Raw genomic sequence first — 20,749 nt, 5'->3', positions numbered from 1 at the left:
TCCTGAATAATGAAAAAAATTATAGATTGCAAACAATAAGTCAAAGTCAGTGTTATTTGTAGAAGAAAAATAAATAGTTTAAAATTTTTTCGTGTTTGTAGTACAGAGAAAGTACAGTAATCATAAAAAAATTCGAATCCCTTATTTTGACGAATCTCCACGTTTTAAACTTTCCTGAGATCGAAAAACACATTTTTGAAAAATGTCCATCCGTCTGTTTGTGACAGAGATAACTAAAAAGCGCTTTGAGCTAGACGGTTGAAATTTGGTATAAGGTCTTTAAAACAAATTTGCAGATTTGTATCAAATTGTGAGTAAGATCTAGGAGAAAGATCAGAGGAAATTCGTCTGTCCGACTGTTCGGATATAACTTTACACGATAATAGATAAAATTCGGTGCACCTATTTAATATCTTTAGTACAGACACATGCCAAATTTTGAACCAAATGCAGCTACGGATTGATTGTCTGTCTGTCTGTACTTTCAGAAACAAGTAAATGCGATGATTAAAAAACTCTACGACTTCAATATATCAAATTTAGCATGGGATTTTGTGGCTACAAATGCAGTTTTGTGCCAAATTTTTACTTAAATCGGTTGAGAAAAACATGTCGGAGAACAAATTCCATTTTTGGATATTATTAACCCATGCAGGGATTAATCGCCCAACGGATTACACGATAGATTCAGTAAAAATGCTACATTCATATCAAAGGTTAATATTTTGTAACTATTGTATGCCAATGCCACTTAATGAGATCTACAAGAAGATTTTGAAGAGACAACTCCGCCTGGTTTTACTTAAGAATTCCGAGATGTATTAAATTTATCAATACAAAAAATATTTCATTGGATATTTTTATATAAATACACAGCTTAGTTTTAGTATTTTATGGCTAAATATGTCATCTATAAATGTACTTCATCATTTTGATTAGGTATCATGGCTTGCAACCCATCGCTTCCGAGCTCTACAACGGATCTGATGCCACATATTATGCTGTAGCTGTTCTCAGGTCGGCTTCTGATGTTACTAAGATGTCAGATCTTAGAGGTGAGTAAAAAATTAATTTATTCAAGCTATCATACTCAGTAGTGTGTCCGAATTTTCCATATTCAATCAGTTTCGATTATAAATTTTTTGGTAATGATTCAATATCAATTTCAAATGAAAATGACGTCAAGGAAATAAAGTTTCTAAAAATAAATTTATCAACAGTTTTGTTTTGAGAGCTCTTCTGTGATCATGGTAATGAGGGAACAAAAACATTTTCAATAGGGTCATAGTTAAACCACTATTAAATGTTTCATTGGTTTGTTGCAAAAATGAAATCATAATATTGTAACTAACGTTTAATGTAATCACTTCGGGATATAATTTCAATAACATTCATTAAATTGGGTAAAAATCAAAGATATTTTTATCATATCAAGACAAAAAAGAAAGAAAAAAAACTCATCTCAGATAATCTATAATTTATTAAAGCAACATTTAATAACTTTTTTTTTTATCAGTGATTAATTCTTTTCTAAAATTTGGCGAATGACTCTATATGCGGGGTTTCGAAATATCAAGTACTTGATTCATTTCGGAGTTCATTGGAGAATTTACTTCAACACATTCCCCGTCTTAATCATTAACATTTATTTCTTGAACTTGCTCAAAAAATGTCACAATTTTTTTAAAAAAAAATTCACAAGCTGCTGTAACACCGCAGCGTTAAATTGACTCATTTTAAATACACTTTCATACATGTTAAAAAACTTAAATTTTGCATTTATCATTTAAATGAGTTTTTAGTTTTGTATTTATCATTCAAACAGACCACAATTTTATACATTTTGCTTTCATAATTCAATCATGTGCAATATTAGTTTATGGCTTTAAACAAATTCCAAGCCAGATTTGAAAACGCAGCTGTCCGTTTAGACCAGTACAGCCATTCTAGTAGTTCCGACTAAACAATGTAAACCTCATGCCATGAGAAAAATGACCCCTAGATGTTTCCTTGCAAGTACAGCAAGAAATTCCATAACATCAATTGTTAACGTAGGCTGAAATTGAAAGGCCGGTCTCTGTCTCAAACTTGATAACATTAAATGGTATAATGATTATGCTGAATGGGCATTTTTGAGTACAGTTGAGTAAGTTATTTCAGGACTAAATAAACCTCGATATTATAAAGTTGATATTTATAGTATTAACTCCAATTATAATGCAGCACTATCCATTGTAATATAAAAATAATCAAAAATTATTATTAAAACTTCCACACTTTTAATAGATAATGAATGGAATCAAGACGCATGATGCTACATGACAAAATTATCTGCGTGTATAATATAATATTTGTTTCCATTGTAATGTCCTAGACTGATCAAATAACGAAGCAGAATTTCCAGACAATTCTTTATTTTACAGCCCTATATATACAAAGAACAACTTGTTCTAATCTTGGTGAAATAAATAGTTATTTACACCTGTAGTAGGAGATACAACAGTCAAAATCGAAGGTTTTTCTTGAAGCTCAGTTCTTCATCTCGTCAACACGACTATTCCAGGGGTAGTTTCGCAGACTCCGAACTCGTGGGCGTAGTCCAACAGTTCCTGCAATTCGTTTCTTCTCCCCTCTCTCTTAAAAAAAAAAAAAAAAAAAAAAAAAAAAATTCGCGCTTTATTTTAGCGACAATCTCCGCCTCTTAATTTACATTGGTCATTTGAGCTCTCCTTTGGCCAATAGGGGTTCAGCCATATGCTCTCTCAGCGGCGCTAGTGGGAAGGTCCTTTCCAAAGAGAAACATCTAGCATCCAGATGTTCCGACACCCCTTTCTCTTTGAAGGTACTATCAATACCTCTGGCACGAGGAATTCCCTGTGTGGTCTTTCATTGTAGTCGCTAATGAACAGATGCGAGACCACCCAGGTGAAAAGATCCACCATCTGGCTCTCTCGAGGAGTTTAGTACGTAACAGCGACGACACAATGAATCAGTACAACACAATGTCTTATCAGTACTGGGAAATGGGGAATGTTACACCATGCTGCCTCAAACTATATTGTGATCTCATTGCTTTTTCTTCATGTAAAATATGTAATGGATTGGCAAATTGAATTAAAATTGCTCAGTTGACATATATCATATTAGGCAATGCACAATTTGACAGCCATTATTATATATATTTAACCATATCAATAGTTTATATTTGAAGTCAAAATCCACCATTAAAAAAACAAAAACGTATAATGGAAACTGCCTTTATCCCATAAGTCGTATACTTTTTTCAATCAGTTTTGAATTGTTATTTTGTCTGCGCAGCACTTGATCTTTTAAAATTTCAGAACATTTTTTTGTTCCCTCACTTCATGACTTACTACAGCCATAAGGAATGGAATGACAAACATGAGGATAAGAATAAATTCGAAAAATGAGATATTTAAAGCTTCTTAAACTTAAAGATAATGTAAAATGAATGCTTGAAATTCAGACTAAGAAAATCAAACAAATTTTTTTGAAATAACCCAAGATTGATTGAAACGACTATAACTATTATCAGAATTCTTCACATTTCAAAAATTCTGAGACCAAAAAATTGTAGCAATATTTAATGAGCAAATATTCAAAATTTAACTTGATTTGATGACCAAGAATAATTTTCTTTTCCACTTTAGGGCTTCGTTCTTGCCACACGGGTATGGGCCGAACAGCCGGGTGGGTGATGCCAGTGGGCACACTCATATCCGAAGGGCTGCTCTCTTCTGGAAGCGGCTGCAACCAAGCAGAAGCAGTGGCAGATTTCTTTTCTTCGGGAAGCTGCGTACCAGGTGCGAATGACACGAAATCCAATCCAGGTAGGGTTCGCAGTGAAGACCTGTGCAAACATTGCGTTGGAGACGAACAAGGCCTGCACAGGTAATTAATGATTTCTCACGATTAATAAAATTCTAAGTTGAATTATTGTATACACTCAAAACAGTCAGATGGGGCAAATGCCCGGCGTCCTGGCATACGGGTATAGGCATCCCCGTAATCTGGGCGTCCTGGGTTCGAGTCCCGGTTTGGGCATGGTTGTTCTTCCGTTGTTCTATCTATGAGATGTGTGTGAATGTGCCCTCCTGTAAAAAGGGGTTGTACAAGCGAATGAGTGATGCGTGAGTAGCAAAGTCGTACTCTTGGCCCTAGTAGGCGCTACTATGAAAACAAGAGACGCTCCCCCACCGGCTTAAAATCGCTGCCTTCGTAACAACGGACTTGTCCATGGTAAGTGCCATAAGAAACAACAACAAAAACAGATGGGGCAAATAAAATGAAAGAAAATGGTTCCAAAATTTCTTCTGGTTTTTGATAATGGTAACCAAGTCAATTTGTTAGTCATAATGGTGATAAAAGAAGGAGCTAATATTTGCTGTCAGTAAACAGCTGGATATTGTATAGTATGCTTAGCATACAATTATGTCCTCACATTTTTCTGAAAATTATGAAGTCAGTAATCTATCAAGATCAAAGCCATTTAATATGGAGCTTAGGATCTGCCTTTTATTAAATATCAAAAAAAAAATCTCCTTTTAACAAATTCAATAAGCAGCAGTAGTCATTTTTGACATCATTATTTTAGCGCTATAGCAGTAGCTTACTTCCAGAACATCATCTTTGAGCATTTGTTTCATAAAAAATTTCAGTAAAAAGATGCAGCATCGGCGACTTCGACTGATTTGCTTATTAAAGATCAGTAGAAAATCAGCCAAAACTATGTTTCTGTTTAAAAATGCATGTTTCACAATGCTTCAGACGAATATCCTAATATCATAGTTTAAACAGTTGTATTATATATTAGACTTACCCTTTGAGTACGAATTTTAACAACAAATGGGACATATAAATCATGTTAGTAGTCGAAGGGTTTGGCAAATAGGAATGTGCACAAAGCAGGAATATGTGAAGGGTTTTCGAGAGGGTGAACTGTGCAATGGCATCTTTGAAAGTCACCTTCAGCATTTATTTTTAGTCTTTATCTAAATAAATGGGATCTTAAAACTTAGAATTTCATTAGTTTTTTTTGGACCTTTGAGGCGCTATTTTGATTTTTTATGAGCATTTCTTCTTTTTATTTGTGCCGAAAAGGTTTTGAGTGGTATTTGATAGAACATAATCTGTTTACAAATGAACAGTGAATATAAATGAATAGTCTGGATACACATGATTAATTTAGAATAAGTGTATAAATATTTATAAATCTTTTTTGAGCAGTAAAGGATAAATTCTCTTTCTTTAAACTATTGAACATTTAACTTGGGCATCTCTTATTCTGACACTCAGAAATGAACGCAATCTTAAATTTCATATTAAATATTATTTATCTTGATGAGTATTATCATCTCGATTATTTTGTGTGAACTGACATATCTGAAATTATCCTGATATGCAGTCTACGTTTTGACAACGATTTTCAATCGTTATCATCTATTAAATGGATAAGCACTTTAATATTATTTAAACTAAACCATATAAACATTCAAATTATTTCCATCTCTTTTCATCTTTTAAAACTGTCTCTTAATTTTGCATGCTTTTGAATTCGTCCATTGTTATTCGTAATGTTCATAGGTAATAAGCACAAGCATTCTCAATAATAGAATAAGCTAATTCTTTTTAATACGAATAAAAGTCATTATGGTTTATGTATGAATATATATGTGTCCTTATCTCCTTCTATACTGGGTCGGAATCAATTAAATTTTTCATGTTTACTATTTAAGACAAGAGAAAGAATAATGTCAACTTTTCAAAGTTCAAAAATTAATTAAATATATAATTAATTAAAATTCAATCAAAATTTTGCCTTTTTTCCACAGTAACTTCACGGGAAATTATTCCAGATAAAACATTTTTAAGTCATCTTAAAATCAAAGTTTTATCATTTCAATAATGCTAACTTTTATTTTGATACATATGTCTGCATAGGGCTTTATATGTTATAAAAATTTAGGCAAAAAGAGCTTCTACTTGAAAAATATTATACATGAAAAGATTATAAACCGCACCAAAGCCAAAGTATACCAATTAGTTTCAAATAAAAAAAACTTCTTGATCATTAAATATAATACTTTCTTTTTAAATAATTTTTTTTTCCGCTCTCAGAAATTTCGAAATGAATATGAAGAATGAATTGGCCTTTCTTTTTATCAATCAAACAAAGATATTTTTTTCTAGATGTGCCAGAGACTCAAAAGAACGCTACAGTGGTTATGCGGGAGCATTTAGATGTCTAGCTGAAGGCCACGGAGATGTGGCTTTCGTCAAGCATAAGACGGTACCGGACTACACAGATGGCCACGGCAAGGAACTCTGGACTAAAGATTTGCTATCATCCGATTTTATATTGCTATGTGACGGAGGTGGTACAGACTCCGTGTTTAACTATGGACGATGTAACTTGGGAAAAGTTCCTTCTCACCAAGTAAGTCAACAATTCCTAATTAATAAATATTCGTTTGATGTTCTCAACAACAGTTATGGTAATCTTGTTAAATTTCTTCTTTTTGCAATGCACGAATATTGTTATCTGATCTAAGAGATTACAGAAGATGCATATGAGAAAGAAATCGGAGGAAAATCAAACAAGCAACATGAAATTTCCACAAATGTTTTTAAAATGTTAATGTAAAATAATTACACACAAAAAAGGTAATAAATATTAATAAAATGGATATAATATTTGCAAAACTAACCTTGATGGTTATTATTTGAGATTTTTTCTGCTTTCTTCAAAGAAATTGTTATTTTAGTTTCCGATCACATACTATTTGTATTAAATATTTTATGGCTATCAGAAGTGCAGCTTTGGAATTAGAAAATCTGAATTTGAAAGAGATTGTTAAGAAATCGGAATATTTTGTTTATTGTGATTTATAGGCAAATTGTGATTGATAGGTAAATTATGAATTATAGGTAAAAACTGTTTGTATTAATTTAGTTTGTTAATATCAGGTCATTATCGTTTATTTCATGAACATTAACAACTCTCCGATTAATCACAATATGCTTTTAGAGAATAATTTGATTTCAAAATGATCATAAAAATATTATTTAATCTATGGTATTCTATTCAAGGAAAAGAAAAGTTCAATTTTTTCTAAGTCTTGCTGTTAAAGTATTTGGAAAGTTCATTTTCAAAATATTTCAATCCAAAGTTCAAAACATTTCAATGAATACTTTAGTATCATTTCATATCATAATACTTTTTGCTTAAAGTATCCAAATATTAATTTATAAAGACCGCTCTTTAATTCTGCCATTTTTCATCAGGTTTACAAACTTAAAAATCTTTAGTAATGAATTAAGATTAAATGCATTGTTAACGAGGTAAAATCTCAGTATATCTCAATTGTGGATAAAATTTTATTCAAAACTCCTTCTATTTTAATTAACAGATTTACTTTTTTAATATTCTGTTTACAATAATGGGGAAATTTTCGAATGTTTTTGTGTCACTGCTGATAGTTGACGTGTTTGGCTGTAATATATTTAGTCTGCAGCTCAAAATGACAATTTCCTCCTCCCTTCCCCAAATGCAAGAATCATAACACAAGGTAATGCAGTATGCTAAAGATTCGAGAATCTCTTTGATTTTTACTGTACTCAGCAATATGAAACTTTAACTTCTCAACATCTTGAAAGCTGAGCGAACCCTGAGTAGTTTAAAACGTGCTTCCGAACTGACGATGAGCCATTGGTAAATATGACAATGAATGAATGATTGTTAATTTTGAGGAAGCCTCCTCTCTTACAAATATTCTTACATTATAAAGCAATCCCGATTGAGGGGAAAATACTATTTTTTACCTTCAGACATCAATAATATATGTTATTTATTTTTCATGCCGGCGTCCTGGCATAGGGGTAGCGCACCTTCCCCGTGAGCTGGGCATCCTGGGTTCGAATTCCGGTTCAGGCATGGTTGTTCTTCATCTGTGAGGTTTGTAAATGTGTCTCCCTGTAAAAAGAGGTTGTGCAAGCGAATGTGTGAGTTTCATCTTCATATGAGCTAGAAGTCAGACTTCTGCCCTCGGGTGCTCAGGGGTCTTTACTCTCAGAAGCTACTGCAACCCTTTTCGTGGCAGCGCGGACACGACATCATCATCATTTATTCTTCATATCTTATAACTTTAAACAAGTAATTCATGTGTGTATATATATATATAATGTTTTATAAGTTTCTCTATATAGGTAACTTTTTTGAAAAAACACGGTTTTACGCACACAAAATATTTTTTTATAACTGACTGTTAAAGCCTTTTTCTATATGCTGTCATACTGACAATGTCATATAGTGCTATTTCGGACCGGATTTCACCATGGTAAAACTGAGTGCGAGTTGAAAAATATAAGTAATAATAGATAAACTGTAAAATGAATATTGTAACATTAGCAGATTGTTTATAATAACATATTAAACAAAGTGCATATATGATTTTTTTTTATTTAAGTGACAAGTTCATATGTAGGTAAGATTAAAAAATATTCATATGCAAAATTCCAAAAATGGGTTAAATATCAATTAATTACAATTATATTAACTGAACATAAATTTCTAAATCATATCAGAATGGCTGTAAATGCTTTGTAGTATTAAGAATAATAAATAAAGGTTTTGTAGTATTAAGAATAATAAATAGAGGTTGCTGTAAATTTCTCTCTTTTATGCCATTGCATTTTGTATTTAAGTAATTGCTTTCTTTTCATAGGTTGTTACGGGTGGAAATCTTTCAGAAATTCGTCGTTTGAGTTTGGCTCGTTTATTGGCGGATTCTTCGAAATCATTCTCCAGCTCTTCTAATCTCTATCGATTGTTTGGCAAAGGACAGAGGCCAGATCTTCTTTTCAAAGATTCAGCAACTGGTCTGAGAATAACGCCACTGGACAGTAACTATGAGCAAGTTCTTGGGAAAAGATTCCTCGAAGCATCAAGAGCTGCAGATCCTAAAAACTGCGCATAAAATTTTTCATCTAAAACACATACTGTCATTGTGAAATAATTGTCATTATATCTCTGTCTTAAGTTGTTTATCTAAGGATTTTCAAAATAAAAATGAAAAGCCAATAATATTTTGAATAATTTGATTCTTAGCATTTTGGTAATTCATTTCTTTTACTTCTTTACACTTGACTATTAGTAAGGTTTTAATTTAGTTATATTTTATTAACGTGCCATTTTTTTTAAAGCAACACTAGGGCTGTTTTGAGACGAACCTCGTAATTCTGAACCGTGGTCAGATGATAAGAACGACAAATGAGCACTACTTGTAAGAATTAATGAGCAAATGTGTATATTGTACCATTAAAAACATTAAATTAACACAAGGTCTGGATAGTCTGGTTGGTAGAGCGTTGGATTCGCGTCCCTTAGGTTGCGAGCTCGAACTCCGCCGGTCGAAGATCCCCTGCGTGCTTGGAGGCTGACGCGCATATATATCTGTCGTAGTCACAAAGTCCTCCATGTCGAGAGTTATACCACTGGGGATACTGGATCAGGGGTGATCGTTCTCTGATTCAGGTCTAAATGACGATCTGTGGATGAGTGAAGGAAGTGCGAGAATAAAGTCCACCCCGTAAAAAGGGTTGTGACGTGTTTGTAGCTAAGTCTTTCTCTTGGCCCTAGATGGCGTCACTATTAAAACAAGAGACGCTCGCCCACCGGCTTAAAATCGCTGTCTTCGTAACAGCGGGCTCGTCCGTGGCAAGTGCCATAAGAAACAACGTAAATTAACACAATTATTTATATTGTGAGCAAAGTAATAATTTTATATTCAGAAAAATATGATTTGAATATTTTTTTATTATATTTAGATTAAATATTTTTTTCAGAATTTATCAGAAATTCCGAAAGCCGTTTAAATGAATATAATCGAAATGAAAAGTAAGAGAAGCGAAAGTAGTTACTCTTTACATTGATTGAGACTTTTAAATTATGCAAATTCTTCTCTTTATCTTAACAATATGGTAATGGATGAAGTCCATATTTTATCCTATGGATAATCAAACGATATATACAATAATGTACAATACAATATATACAAAAGTGTATTTATTTCGAAACAAAACTAGTAAAATTAGATTTACAACCAAAAATACAGACGCAGATACACTAATGTAATTATACGAAATATTCGATCACGTAATATAAATCTGTATGTCTACATATAAACTTGTGAGTACAATCACGTACATATTAATAGTTTTTTTTTTATTTAAAGAAGTAGTACGTGATGTTGACATTTGGACTCGCTGGTTTGTCCAAAAATGGCAAAAACGGGAACAGGGGCCAGTTCATGGGGTCACTGGTTTGACTTTCTTTACTTCTGAAAGGACTTTCTTGGCTGTTTGCCAACATTGGAAATAAGTTGCTCAATAAGCTTGGTTTTTTCTGACTTGGAGAGGCGCCTTTGTCCTTGTATGATTCAGTATTTATTTCGTTTGATTCCCAGTTGAGAGCTTCAGCCATGATTTCTGGTGAGTTGAACTTATCAAGAATGTTATGGAATTCCCGAGAATAACTGGAGCTGGCTTGGCTATCTTTTGACCAATCGAAGAGATCTAATATAGATCTGTCGAACCATTCTGATGAATCAGAACTGGACATACTATCAGGGAAGTCGAAGATGTCAAAGATATGCCTGGTCATTTGGTTCCACAGTTGTTCCATGTCATCAGGTGTGACGCTGTGGGCTGTGGCTATGGAGCTAAATGCAGAAAACAGACAGATTTTTGTTAAAAGCAAATTAATCGTAACGTACAGTTATGTAATGATTCCTTCTATAATGTTTATACAGTTTTGATGGGTATATATTGAAAAAAAATTTGTTTTACTCTTTTAGAAAAAGTTATTTATTTAAATACTATTTGGAAAAGAAAAAATATTTTTAATGCTCTATAAACATTTCATTTTTAATTAAAAGCTGGAAGAAAGCGTTTTATTGCTTTTATGAAATTCAAATCAATTTTATTGGGGTAGGAGACTGCTTTAAAAAGCCTTTTTTTTCCGAAATTATGACTTTTTAAAAAAAATTTAGTATTCTTAATGTTTCAACAGGTTTCTTTATAAAAACGTTAGAATTTTGTTTTTAAGTCTATTTTTCAGGAAATTATATTGATTTTTATATTTTCATTTACATATGTTTTAATTCTATTTTCTCAAGTTCTAATTTTTGATGGAATTTTTTTACAAAAAATCTTATAAATTAAAATCTAGAGCACATTTCTTTTTTAAATTGGGTATAATAATTTCTCTATAGGTTCTACAGCTCCTGAAGTAAAGAATATGTAATCGATTAATTAAAAAAATATTTTATAGTTGTTTTAGCGTTCCACAATGCGAATAAATTGAAAATTTCGTGTTATTGACCAGTCGAATTCCAATATTTAAAGAATGGATAGAAATATATTTTATTTTTTAGTTCAGAAACTAGACTATACATATAAGCAAACCAACAAAATTTTAAGTAAATCATTTGATAAACTTCTAAATTAGAAGATTTTTGCTTCATATTTATTTTTAGCCGAAAAAAAAAAGTCCTTTTTTTTCCAAATTTTAAAAAACTTTTGCCATTTTACTGGTATATTTTAGTCTCATAGATTTTTTAAAAAGTTTTTTAATGCAATCATTCAAAAATATAACTATTTTCTAACCTTTTTCAAATAATTCACCTGGAACGTTGTTACATTACTTAATTCATCAAATCTTTCATTCGCGTGCTTTTGCCAACGTTAATGATATTAAAAAAAATATGCTTTTTTGAATATTCGTTTCAAAATTGAATTTACACATTCAGTTTTATTAATATGATAATGTTTTCAGGTTGGCAATCCTTTTTTGAATAATCTGATGTGAAAATTCTTTTACAAAGAATGAAGTTATTTGATGTAATAAACCAAATGAAAGCACGAGAGACGAATCAAGCCTAAAACGTAATTAAGATGTGATGTCTCAACTTGAGGATAATTTTCTTATTAAATTTCTTACTGAGATTCAAGGCAAAAATACACAAAGCATAGATATTCATATTTTATACTAATAATTTTTTGAAAATTTCTTTAGTTTTTAAATAGGTGTTCGAGTCCATTTCTATTCATTTTATAGCTATGATCCTAATTGGAATTAGGATCTTCTACAATATACTTTCGTAATATAAACCCTTGTTTTACTTTTTCGTATAAATAGTATAATATAGTATAGAGAAAGTATAGTAATCGTTAAAAAAAATTAAAACTCGAGATTTGGATGAATCTACATATTTTTGACCTCCTTGAGTTCGAAAAACAAGTTTTAGGAAAATGTCCGTCCATCTGTCTGTGACAAATATAAATCAAAAAACGCTTTGAGCTATACAGTTGGAATTTGGTATAGGGTCTTTACAACAAATTTGCAGATTATATCAAATTGAGAGTAAAATATGCTCAATGGAAATCTGTCTGTCCACCCATTCAAATATAAGTTGCCAAGATAAATACAAAACGAAGAGAGCTAGATGGATAAAATTGGGTAATTATATTTGAATTCTATAGTGTGCACAGGCAAATTTTACGGCAATTCTAATGAGAAATTGACCTGCATTTTCAGAAACATTTAAAAGCAATAACTCACAACTCAATGAGATAAATGCCTTAAATTTGATTTTGTGATTACAAATGTTGTTTGGGGTCAAATTTTTATTTAAACCGGTGGCGAAAAACACATCTACAACAAAATTCGATTTTCGGATGCTATTAACCGCATACCAGGGATTAATCGCCAAATAACTCGCCAAGGATCACACATCAAATTCTTTAATTTAAGAGGGTTGTCTTTAATTTTCGTAAGATGTTACAAAATGTTGTTTGGGTGGAGAATTTATTTTAGTTTGATCATTTATTTTTTACTCTCCAAATGAATAATTTTTAAAAACCATTATTCAGATGCAACGCCTTAATCTAATAAGTCTAATATTTTTTAATAATGACAAATTGTTATTTATATCTAAATGAAAATAGCATATGTTGATTCATTGAAATCGCAGAATGTGGGCTAAAAAACATAATTTCGTATGCCAATTATGAGTTATTCAGATAGAGGGTTAATATTCCTTTCGCACTTTCTGCGATTTATGCGGGTTGAAAAATTTGGCAGCATTCATTTGCGTCTCGTTTATTCACTGGTTTAAAAAGAGGAGCTTATAATATTACAGTATTAATTATATAATATTATTACAACATTTAATTGAAGCAAGAATTCTTTTCTGTGAAAATGAATTTAGCCTATGGTGTAGCATTTAAATAACGATGAAAAAGATTCTTTCGTTTAAGTATTAACCATCCATTCTTTTTCTACGTTATCAAAATGTTTCTTTATAGGAGTATTGATTATATTTTGGTCAATTGTTTCTTTATCAATCAAATGTAAAATATTTTTAATCATTATTTTAATGCAATATGTTGAAGTAGATTTAAATACTTTTTGAATAGGGACAAAATGCTATTTATATTTAAATATTTTGTGCTAAATGCTATGTTATGCAAATTTATAAAAGCAAATGCTGAACCACTGGAATCGCGTTCTGCTATAAAAATTAGACCTACTTAAAACTACTGTTATATTCCAACTGTAAATTTCTAAATTTCTATTTGAATGCATCTTGTTAATAAAAGTACAAATACTTTTGAACTGAAATTAATTGTTATTTAATCGCCTAATTTAAATATTCTTTTGAGTGCCAGAATCAATGCCAATGCCAATTTAATTTTACTCAGTCTGGGACTAAAAAGGGTCATTGTAAAATCTTATCAAATTTAGCTAAAAGTACTTTCGGTGTGTTTGCAGAGGTCTCTTAGAAAAAAAAATCTGATATGAACTGTCAAAGATTTGATTCATTTTATAGTTGCAGTAAAAAAATGTCAAACTCAACATTTCAGTTAAAATGCTACAAATTTGGTTGGTTTAAGGGAGGCTGCCAATCTATAAATGGAATTTGTTACTAAATGTATAAGGACTCATAATTTTTATTGAAATAAAATGGTATGATCGTATAATATAAATATGATATGACTTGAAATGGAAACTCTAGGCCGAAGAAATCGTATGATGCAATAGAAAATACACAAGGCAGCTAACAAGTTAGTTACACTCTTTCGTAAAATTTTTCGGTAAAAGTTTATTTTGACGAAATTTTGTGGCAACATTTCAAACATTTAGGGGATTTCAGTTCATCTGATTATCAGTCGAATGGGATGACAGCCTTTGTTGCTAATTATCCTTTTACCCCCTCATTCAATCAATCAATCAGTCCTAAACATGTCTGTGCAGCTGAAAATGACATCAAAATTGAAAATGTGTATAGTGATTTTATTTATTTATTTATTGCGGGCGAAAAGATGTAACTGAATTGAAGTTCATCGGCCATTCTATGAAGTGTATGGTTAAAATTCAATATCATGTCAAACTATCGCGAAATGGTGCAGCATGTTTGAGAAAGAATGCGCATGTATTGACGCCACTGCCCATGAAACAAAATTTAATAAGGCAACCATAGTGCAATAATAAAAAAACATCTGAATGAGTAACAATTGGAATATCATAGTAAAACATGTTTTTTGACGCATAAGTTATTTGCTCTCGTCTCCCCGTTATCAAGATATAAAATCTTAAAATCTAGCAACATTTTTTAAAAAATCATCAAATTGGCGAGAAACGAATTTTAGAGGTTTCTTCACGCTCACGAACAACGTTATCTCGTCCATGACAAAGATTCACATATTTGGGCTTTGGGACACAGCACTTTGCTAAAACTGACGGATTTCAATGTCAATTGTATCAGATCGCTGGATTATTTTTTATACTTGGACATATTTCAGCGGTGAAACTGACGATCGATTTTCCTCGTTAAACTGTATTCTGTGTAGTTATTCTCCCAACGAAACTCATAATTTTTCGTGACACAATGTTATATCGATTTTTAAATTTCTGTAAAGCTAGAGATGCTGTGAAACCCATAACTTTTAGCAAAATACTGTGTTCTAAAGCCTAAATACGTAAATCTGTCATGGACAGAATAACATTGTTCACGAGCTTGGAGGAACTTCGCCTAAAGTTCGTTTCTCGCCAAATTTGGCGGAAATGTCGCCAGACTTATATCCTTATATCTTGATAATGGGGAGACGAGAGCAAATGATTTATGGGCCAAAAAATTTTTCACTATGCTCTTTCGATTTTTTCTTATTTAAATTTTTTATTATTACACAATTCGTGTGACTGGTTCCCTGTGAGTATAAGAGAAGACCTTCAATTATGACAAGATCTTATATCGTTGCTCATATGAATAACATTGGATAGGATTTCTTTTGCAAAATTCATAGAAAAACTTGTGCTATGCCTCGATAAGTATTTAAGTAATGGAGTATTGATATCGAAAAGTAGATTTTGCATGAAACTAAAATACAATAAAGTTATGATAGAATTTCTATCCTCTTTTTCGTTTTCTGAAGCAGTGATGTTAACTTTTTAATTAATCCTCACTTACTTACTATCAATCTGTGTTACAAATCTGTATAATTCATTAGTAGTTAAAACAGCGTTAGTTAATTTACCTGTAGTGACTCCAATTAAGCGGATCCGGTGGATCGATGTACTTGAAGCTTGGTTCATGTAGTAGAGTGGCCGCAATGTCATCGGCGCAGAGCCCAGTGACGAAGACGTCCTCCATGGGAAGGAATGGTTTCACGTTCTTTGCCGCATGGAAGAGCTCAGTTGCAGTGGGTCCTGTCGTGACATATGCTGCTCCAGAGGCATACGGGGGATATTCTTTGTCAGGATAATCATCCTCGGATACATAATATTTCTGTAAAAAAAAATATAAATATTAAAAACATTTTAAATTTATGATGAAGATAGTATTTGTCTAATAGAATGAATGATTTAATCAATACTTCTGACAAATGCTTCTGATTAGATAAATATTAGCGCTTTCACTTTTGTGTTAATTCATATTTAGTTAATTGTATTCTCTTCTTTTAATTTTAGGCAGATTTCGATTTTCAATGAGCGGAAATTACCCCCCCCTTTTTTTTTTCTTCCTTGTTCTCTTTTATTTTCTGAATAAAAGGGTATATTTGTTTTATTTTATTTTTTTACACTGAATCAGAATTTAAATAATAATTCTTGATAAAAATACAACAATATTGCTTTAACTATGAGTTCATTTTTCTCGTTTATCACACATAACCATGTGATAAACTTGCCATTATTGTTAATTTGGATATTTATTTTATATCTGGCTGGCATCCAAAAAAAAAAAAAAAAAACTACACCGTGATTGAATGTGAAATAACCGTACGACGCGTGACGTTATGACATTGCGTGTTTATGGTGAGGCAATGTTGTCATAAAAATTGACTTCAAAACTGCAGTTTGTCCCTGATAGTCGATATGTGAACGCTGGCTTTTGAACATCATCAAATCTTCCAAACCACTAACAAGGCTAAATTAAACCACATTGGGACCAACAATCAATGCTAGTTTTGAGCATTGGCAAATTTTGAGACCCCTATTCATTTGCTAATCTTTAAAACAAAATTTTTTATTGTTTATTTTATAATCACATAATCTGTTTTCAAATCCCAAATATTATGATAACTTAAAATAATTAAACCTTCCCCGATTACCTCTACAAGAGAATCAGTTTCAATATATCGTAAAAAAAAGTAACAAAATTTAAAAATTATATTTTACAAAATAGTGAAAAAATTGCAAAGAATTTTTTAAAAACAGTATCTAAATATTTTAATTCAAAGTTTGCAAGAACTTTTCACTCGCGAGTTAGCTGAGAAAAGACTACACTAATTTAGAAGCAAAGTATTGAAAAAAAATTGCAAGAGTGTCATTGGAGAGGGTCTCCTAGCCAATTACTTACTTCGCTTAGTTGATTATATGGGCTTCAACTAATAAACATGGTATTGATCAAGCGATTCTCACCTCGTTTGGAGATCTAGACGGTTGAGCCCCTCGATGGATATATCCCCCAATAAATTTGTCTTCCTCTGAGAAGGGTGGACTCTTCAGGAGATCGGTTAGAACGTTCAGATTGACGAAAGTGTCATCATCCGCCTTCAAGAAGTACTGGGCGTGGGGGCAGTGCTTGGAGACCCACTTGAGCATTAGGACGCTCTTGGTGGTGAGGTTGCGGAAAGTATCTTGAAAATCCGCCTGGATGATGTCACCGTTGGCTTCACTCTCGTGCATGATCAGAGTTTCCTCAGTGGCATTGGAGGTGGTGCCCAGGACGAAACCGAGGCGCATGGGACCGTGCGGTCTGAAAATGTTTTTTTTTAAAATATTATTCTTTACTTAAACATAATCAAAGACGAATTTGAATAATGTAGAAAGAGCAATGATGAACTAGCCAAGCAGAATACAACATGGTGTTAAAAGAGAGTTATACGAGATGTCCTCTATTATCGTAGAATAGTTAATTTCTATTTTGTCAGAGATAGGCATATGCTTCTAATTGGAAAAATGCTCTAAAAAACTGTAAAAAGTTATATTTTATATTGCTGAAATTAAAATATTACTATTGAAAAAAATATGATAATAGAGGACATCATAGAGGAAATTTTTTTTAAGCTTCATAGTTTTATAGATCCTATAAATATATTATTGGCCTACTAGTATTTTAGCTCTATTAATATTAGAGCAGAATTCTTATGTATACATATATTTGTACGAGAGTTAAAAATGAACTAGATAGATTGAATGATCTAGAACTGCATAATAAATATAGATAATTTGAAAGATGAAAATGTGCACTTTGGAGTTATCTTTAAGAAATTTTTATTATAATTTGAATTTATTAAAAAATAAACGAATGTTTGACATTTCAGTGCTATTATTGCTAAAAATATTATAGAAGAAATGCGGATTATATGCCATTAAAAAATATCTTTTCAGCTTTGCCATTTTAATTGCTCTACGGTATATTCTGTTTATTTTCAATTAATTTTTAAAAATACTTTTGATAGTTATTCCATGATTATATTATTTTGATATAATTCCATAAATAAACAATGATGGAAACATTTTAGAATATATCCATTTTTAATTAATTTTTTATAAAATTATTTTTGTATTAATAGAAGTTTGATAACTTTCATTTCAAATTAAAATTCTAATTTTTGGTGAGATGATGGAAATTTAGGAAGATACATAGAGTTCAATAAGTAGAATGATATATGGCTTCTAAAGTAATGCGCTTTAAGTCTATTAAAATTTGAAGATTAAGAAAATACTTTGCCGAAGAAAGCCACTAAAATCAAATTACATAAAATACTTAATTATTAATTTTAGCAACCATCCCTTACAACGAAATAACTGGTCGCCAAAGGTGATTAATATAAAATAAGTTCTGCGATTAAAACTGACTGAGTTATAAAGCTTCGAATGTCACTATATTAGATCATTCCAGTTGATGCTTCGAGAAAATTTGCTATTCAATCCATGGTTTTTAATTGATTGATTGATTGGTTATTGTTTCTGATCCCAGGTGGTATAGCTGCACTATACCACCTCCATGAAACTAAAGATGTCTAAAAACAAAAGCAAATCCCTTAAAATCTCAAAAATAGTAAAATTCAAACATTTAAGAATATGATTGGGGGATTCTTGATCTGCCTTGCACTAAGGACATTCAGCAAAGATTTTCAACCCATGTTAGATGGTGAAGGATTTAATGTGTCCACTAAAAAAAAAAAAAAAAAAAAAAAACTCTAAAAAGTTTAAAAACAAAAGCAAATTCCTTAAAATCTCAAAAATAGTAAAATTCAAACATTTAAGAATTTGATTGGGGAAGTCTTGATCTGCCTTGCACTAAGGACATTCAGCAAAGATTTTCAAGCCATGTTGGATGGTGAAGGATTTAATGTGTCCACTAAAAAAAAAAAAAAAAAAAAAAAAAAAAAAACCCTCTAAAAAGTCTAAAAACAAAAGCAAATCCCTTAAAATCTCAAAAATAGTAAAATTCAAACATTTAAGAATTTGATTGGGGAAGTCTTGATCTGCCTTGCACTAAGGACATTCAGCAAAGATTTTCAAGCCATGTTGGATGGTGAAGGATTTAATGTGTCCACTAAAAAAAAAAAAAAAAAAAAAAAAAAAAAAAAAAAAAAGATACTCTAAAAAGTCTAAAAACAAAAGCAAAATCCTTAAATCTTAAAAATAGTAAAATTCATACATTTAAGAATATGACTGGGGGAGTCTTGATCTGCCTTGCACCACCGACATTCAGCAAATATTTTCCAGCCATGTTGGATGGTTGATGTGTCTACTCAAAAAAGAGGAGACCGTTGAATGGTCTATTACGAAGAAATTCAAAATTTCATATTTCTGCCAATTTTGGTCGCAAAATTTTCACAGAGGGAAATTTTTAATTTAAAATGTAAATTTGTCAAGAATTTTTTGTTGAATATGAACAGTAGAATCAAGAGGTGTATACACATTTTGATCTCTTCTTGTAATGAATATTTTGGCAGCACTTTTAATTCAAACAACATTATTTATTATTATTTATTGTATTTAGAGCATTTTTCACAGATAGCCAGATCAGTTAAAGTTATTTGGAGCATAATATTTAAATTATCTAAAGCATTAATTATAGTATTTATGTTTCTTTGGTCATATTTTTTCTTAGTAATTAGAACAATTTTGACATAAACATGGAATTTAGAAGTGTTGTAACATATGGAATTTATAAATTCGGCAGCAGAATTACAAATTTAATTACCAAATAAACTTTTCATTACTGACACATTTCATAATTAAGGAAATACAAAAGAGGATCTTACAAATTGGCGGTGGATCCCCATGTCCTTCTGATGGTCTTCCTCTGCTCGAAGTGACCGGTGGCAGATGGTACCAGCACCAGAAGTCTCACTTCAGGATCCTGTCGGTAGGCTTCTGAATCCGGAGGATGGCGAGTGTCACAGAGCCTTGTGGGATTGATTAAGAAATCAAGATGCCATTGGGGATTAATCTGTTAAAAACAAATGCGAAATTATACGAATTAAATTTTCTGTTAATCCTTCCAAATGTCTATCATTATTATCATTTCATATTCCTAGAAGGTTGAAATAGCGCGTTTTTATGCATGAATACTTAATTGGTTCTTCTGATATCTGTCAAACATGTCAGACGTTCCTGGTAGTTTAGCGGATTGTGATGCGCGAGGATAGAACCTGGGACCTTGTGGTTCGCAGTCCAGTAACATGACCATGATACCAAAACAATTGCTCGGGTAGGGTAGCTGCTAACTGGCTTATAAGCTATTCACCACAGACACTCCCTCCAGTGAGTCGGAGGTGAGACGAACGATATGGCTGTTGAGTGGTGATGTAATTTTAGCTATTGTCTAATGGGCTTGCACCCAATTGAGTAGCACCAAGCGTCATGGCGAGAGTTTGTGGTTGCTGATGCGCCAAGTGAGTCTGACGGCTTTGGGTTGCTGCGGCCTTTTTGTATTGCAGCGTCACGTGAATCTGACGACTTTGGTTTGCTGTGGGTAGATGGCGCCACAACAGCTGTACGAAGGTTGAAGGTTCATTGTCCGAGATCACCAATATAGCGATATGTGGGATGAGCGAGAATAGAACTTGGGACCTTGTGGTTCGCAGTCCAGTAACATGACCATGATACCAAAACAATTGCTCGGGTAGACGAGCTGTTAATTGGCTTATA

The 20,749-nt window shown here is 31.9% G+C and overlaps 2 protein-coding genes across 2 annotated transcripts in view; one reads left to right on the top strand and one right to left on the bottom strand.

Moving 5' to 3' along the window:
* The window catches only part of LOC129965807 (transferrin-like), a 30,385-nt gene extending 21,282 nt beyond the window's left edge, over positions 1-9,103 (top strand). The window contains exons 9-12 of the mRNA XM_056080010.1: positions 940-1,055; positions 3,672-3,912; positions 6,211-6,457; positions 8,745-9,103. Coding sequence (XP_055935985.1) covers positions 940-1,055; positions 3,672-3,912; positions 6,211-6,457; positions 8,745-8,996 — 856 coding nt within the window. The 3' untranslated portion in view covers positions 8,997-9,103. The remainder of the gene's footprint in view (positions 1-939; positions 1,056-3,671; positions 3,913-6,210; positions 6,458-8,744) is intronic.
* Positions 9,104-10,067: 964 nt separating this feature from the next.
* LOC129965808 (N-acetyllactosaminide beta-1,3-N-acetylglucosaminyltransferase 3-like) overlaps positions 10,068-20,749 on the bottom strand; it is a 34,531-nt gene continuing 23,849 nt past the window's right edge. The window contains exons 3-6 of the mRNA XM_056080011.1: positions 19,861-20,048; positions 17,000-17,336; positions 15,616-15,866; positions 10,068-10,739 (exon numbers count right to left, since the gene is read on the bottom strand). Of these exons, the coding sequence (XP_055935986.1) occupies positions 10,244-10,739; positions 15,616-15,866; positions 17,000-17,336; positions 19,861-20,048 (1,272 nt within the window). The 3' untranslated portion in view covers positions 10,068-10,243. The remainder of the gene's footprint in view (positions 10,740-15,615; positions 15,867-16,999; positions 17,337-19,860; positions 20,049-20,749) is intronic.

Source organism: Argiope bruennichi, chromosome 4 (assembly GCF_947563725.1).
Source record: "Argiope bruennichi chromosome 4, qqArgBrue1.1, whole genome shotgun sequence".
Classification (NCBI taxonomy): Eukaryota; Metazoa; Arthropoda; class Arachnida; order Araneae; family Araneidae; genus Argiope; species Argiope bruennichi.
Note: the sequence above shows the minus strand (reverse complement) of the source record. Positions and strands in the feature narration are given on the sequence as shown.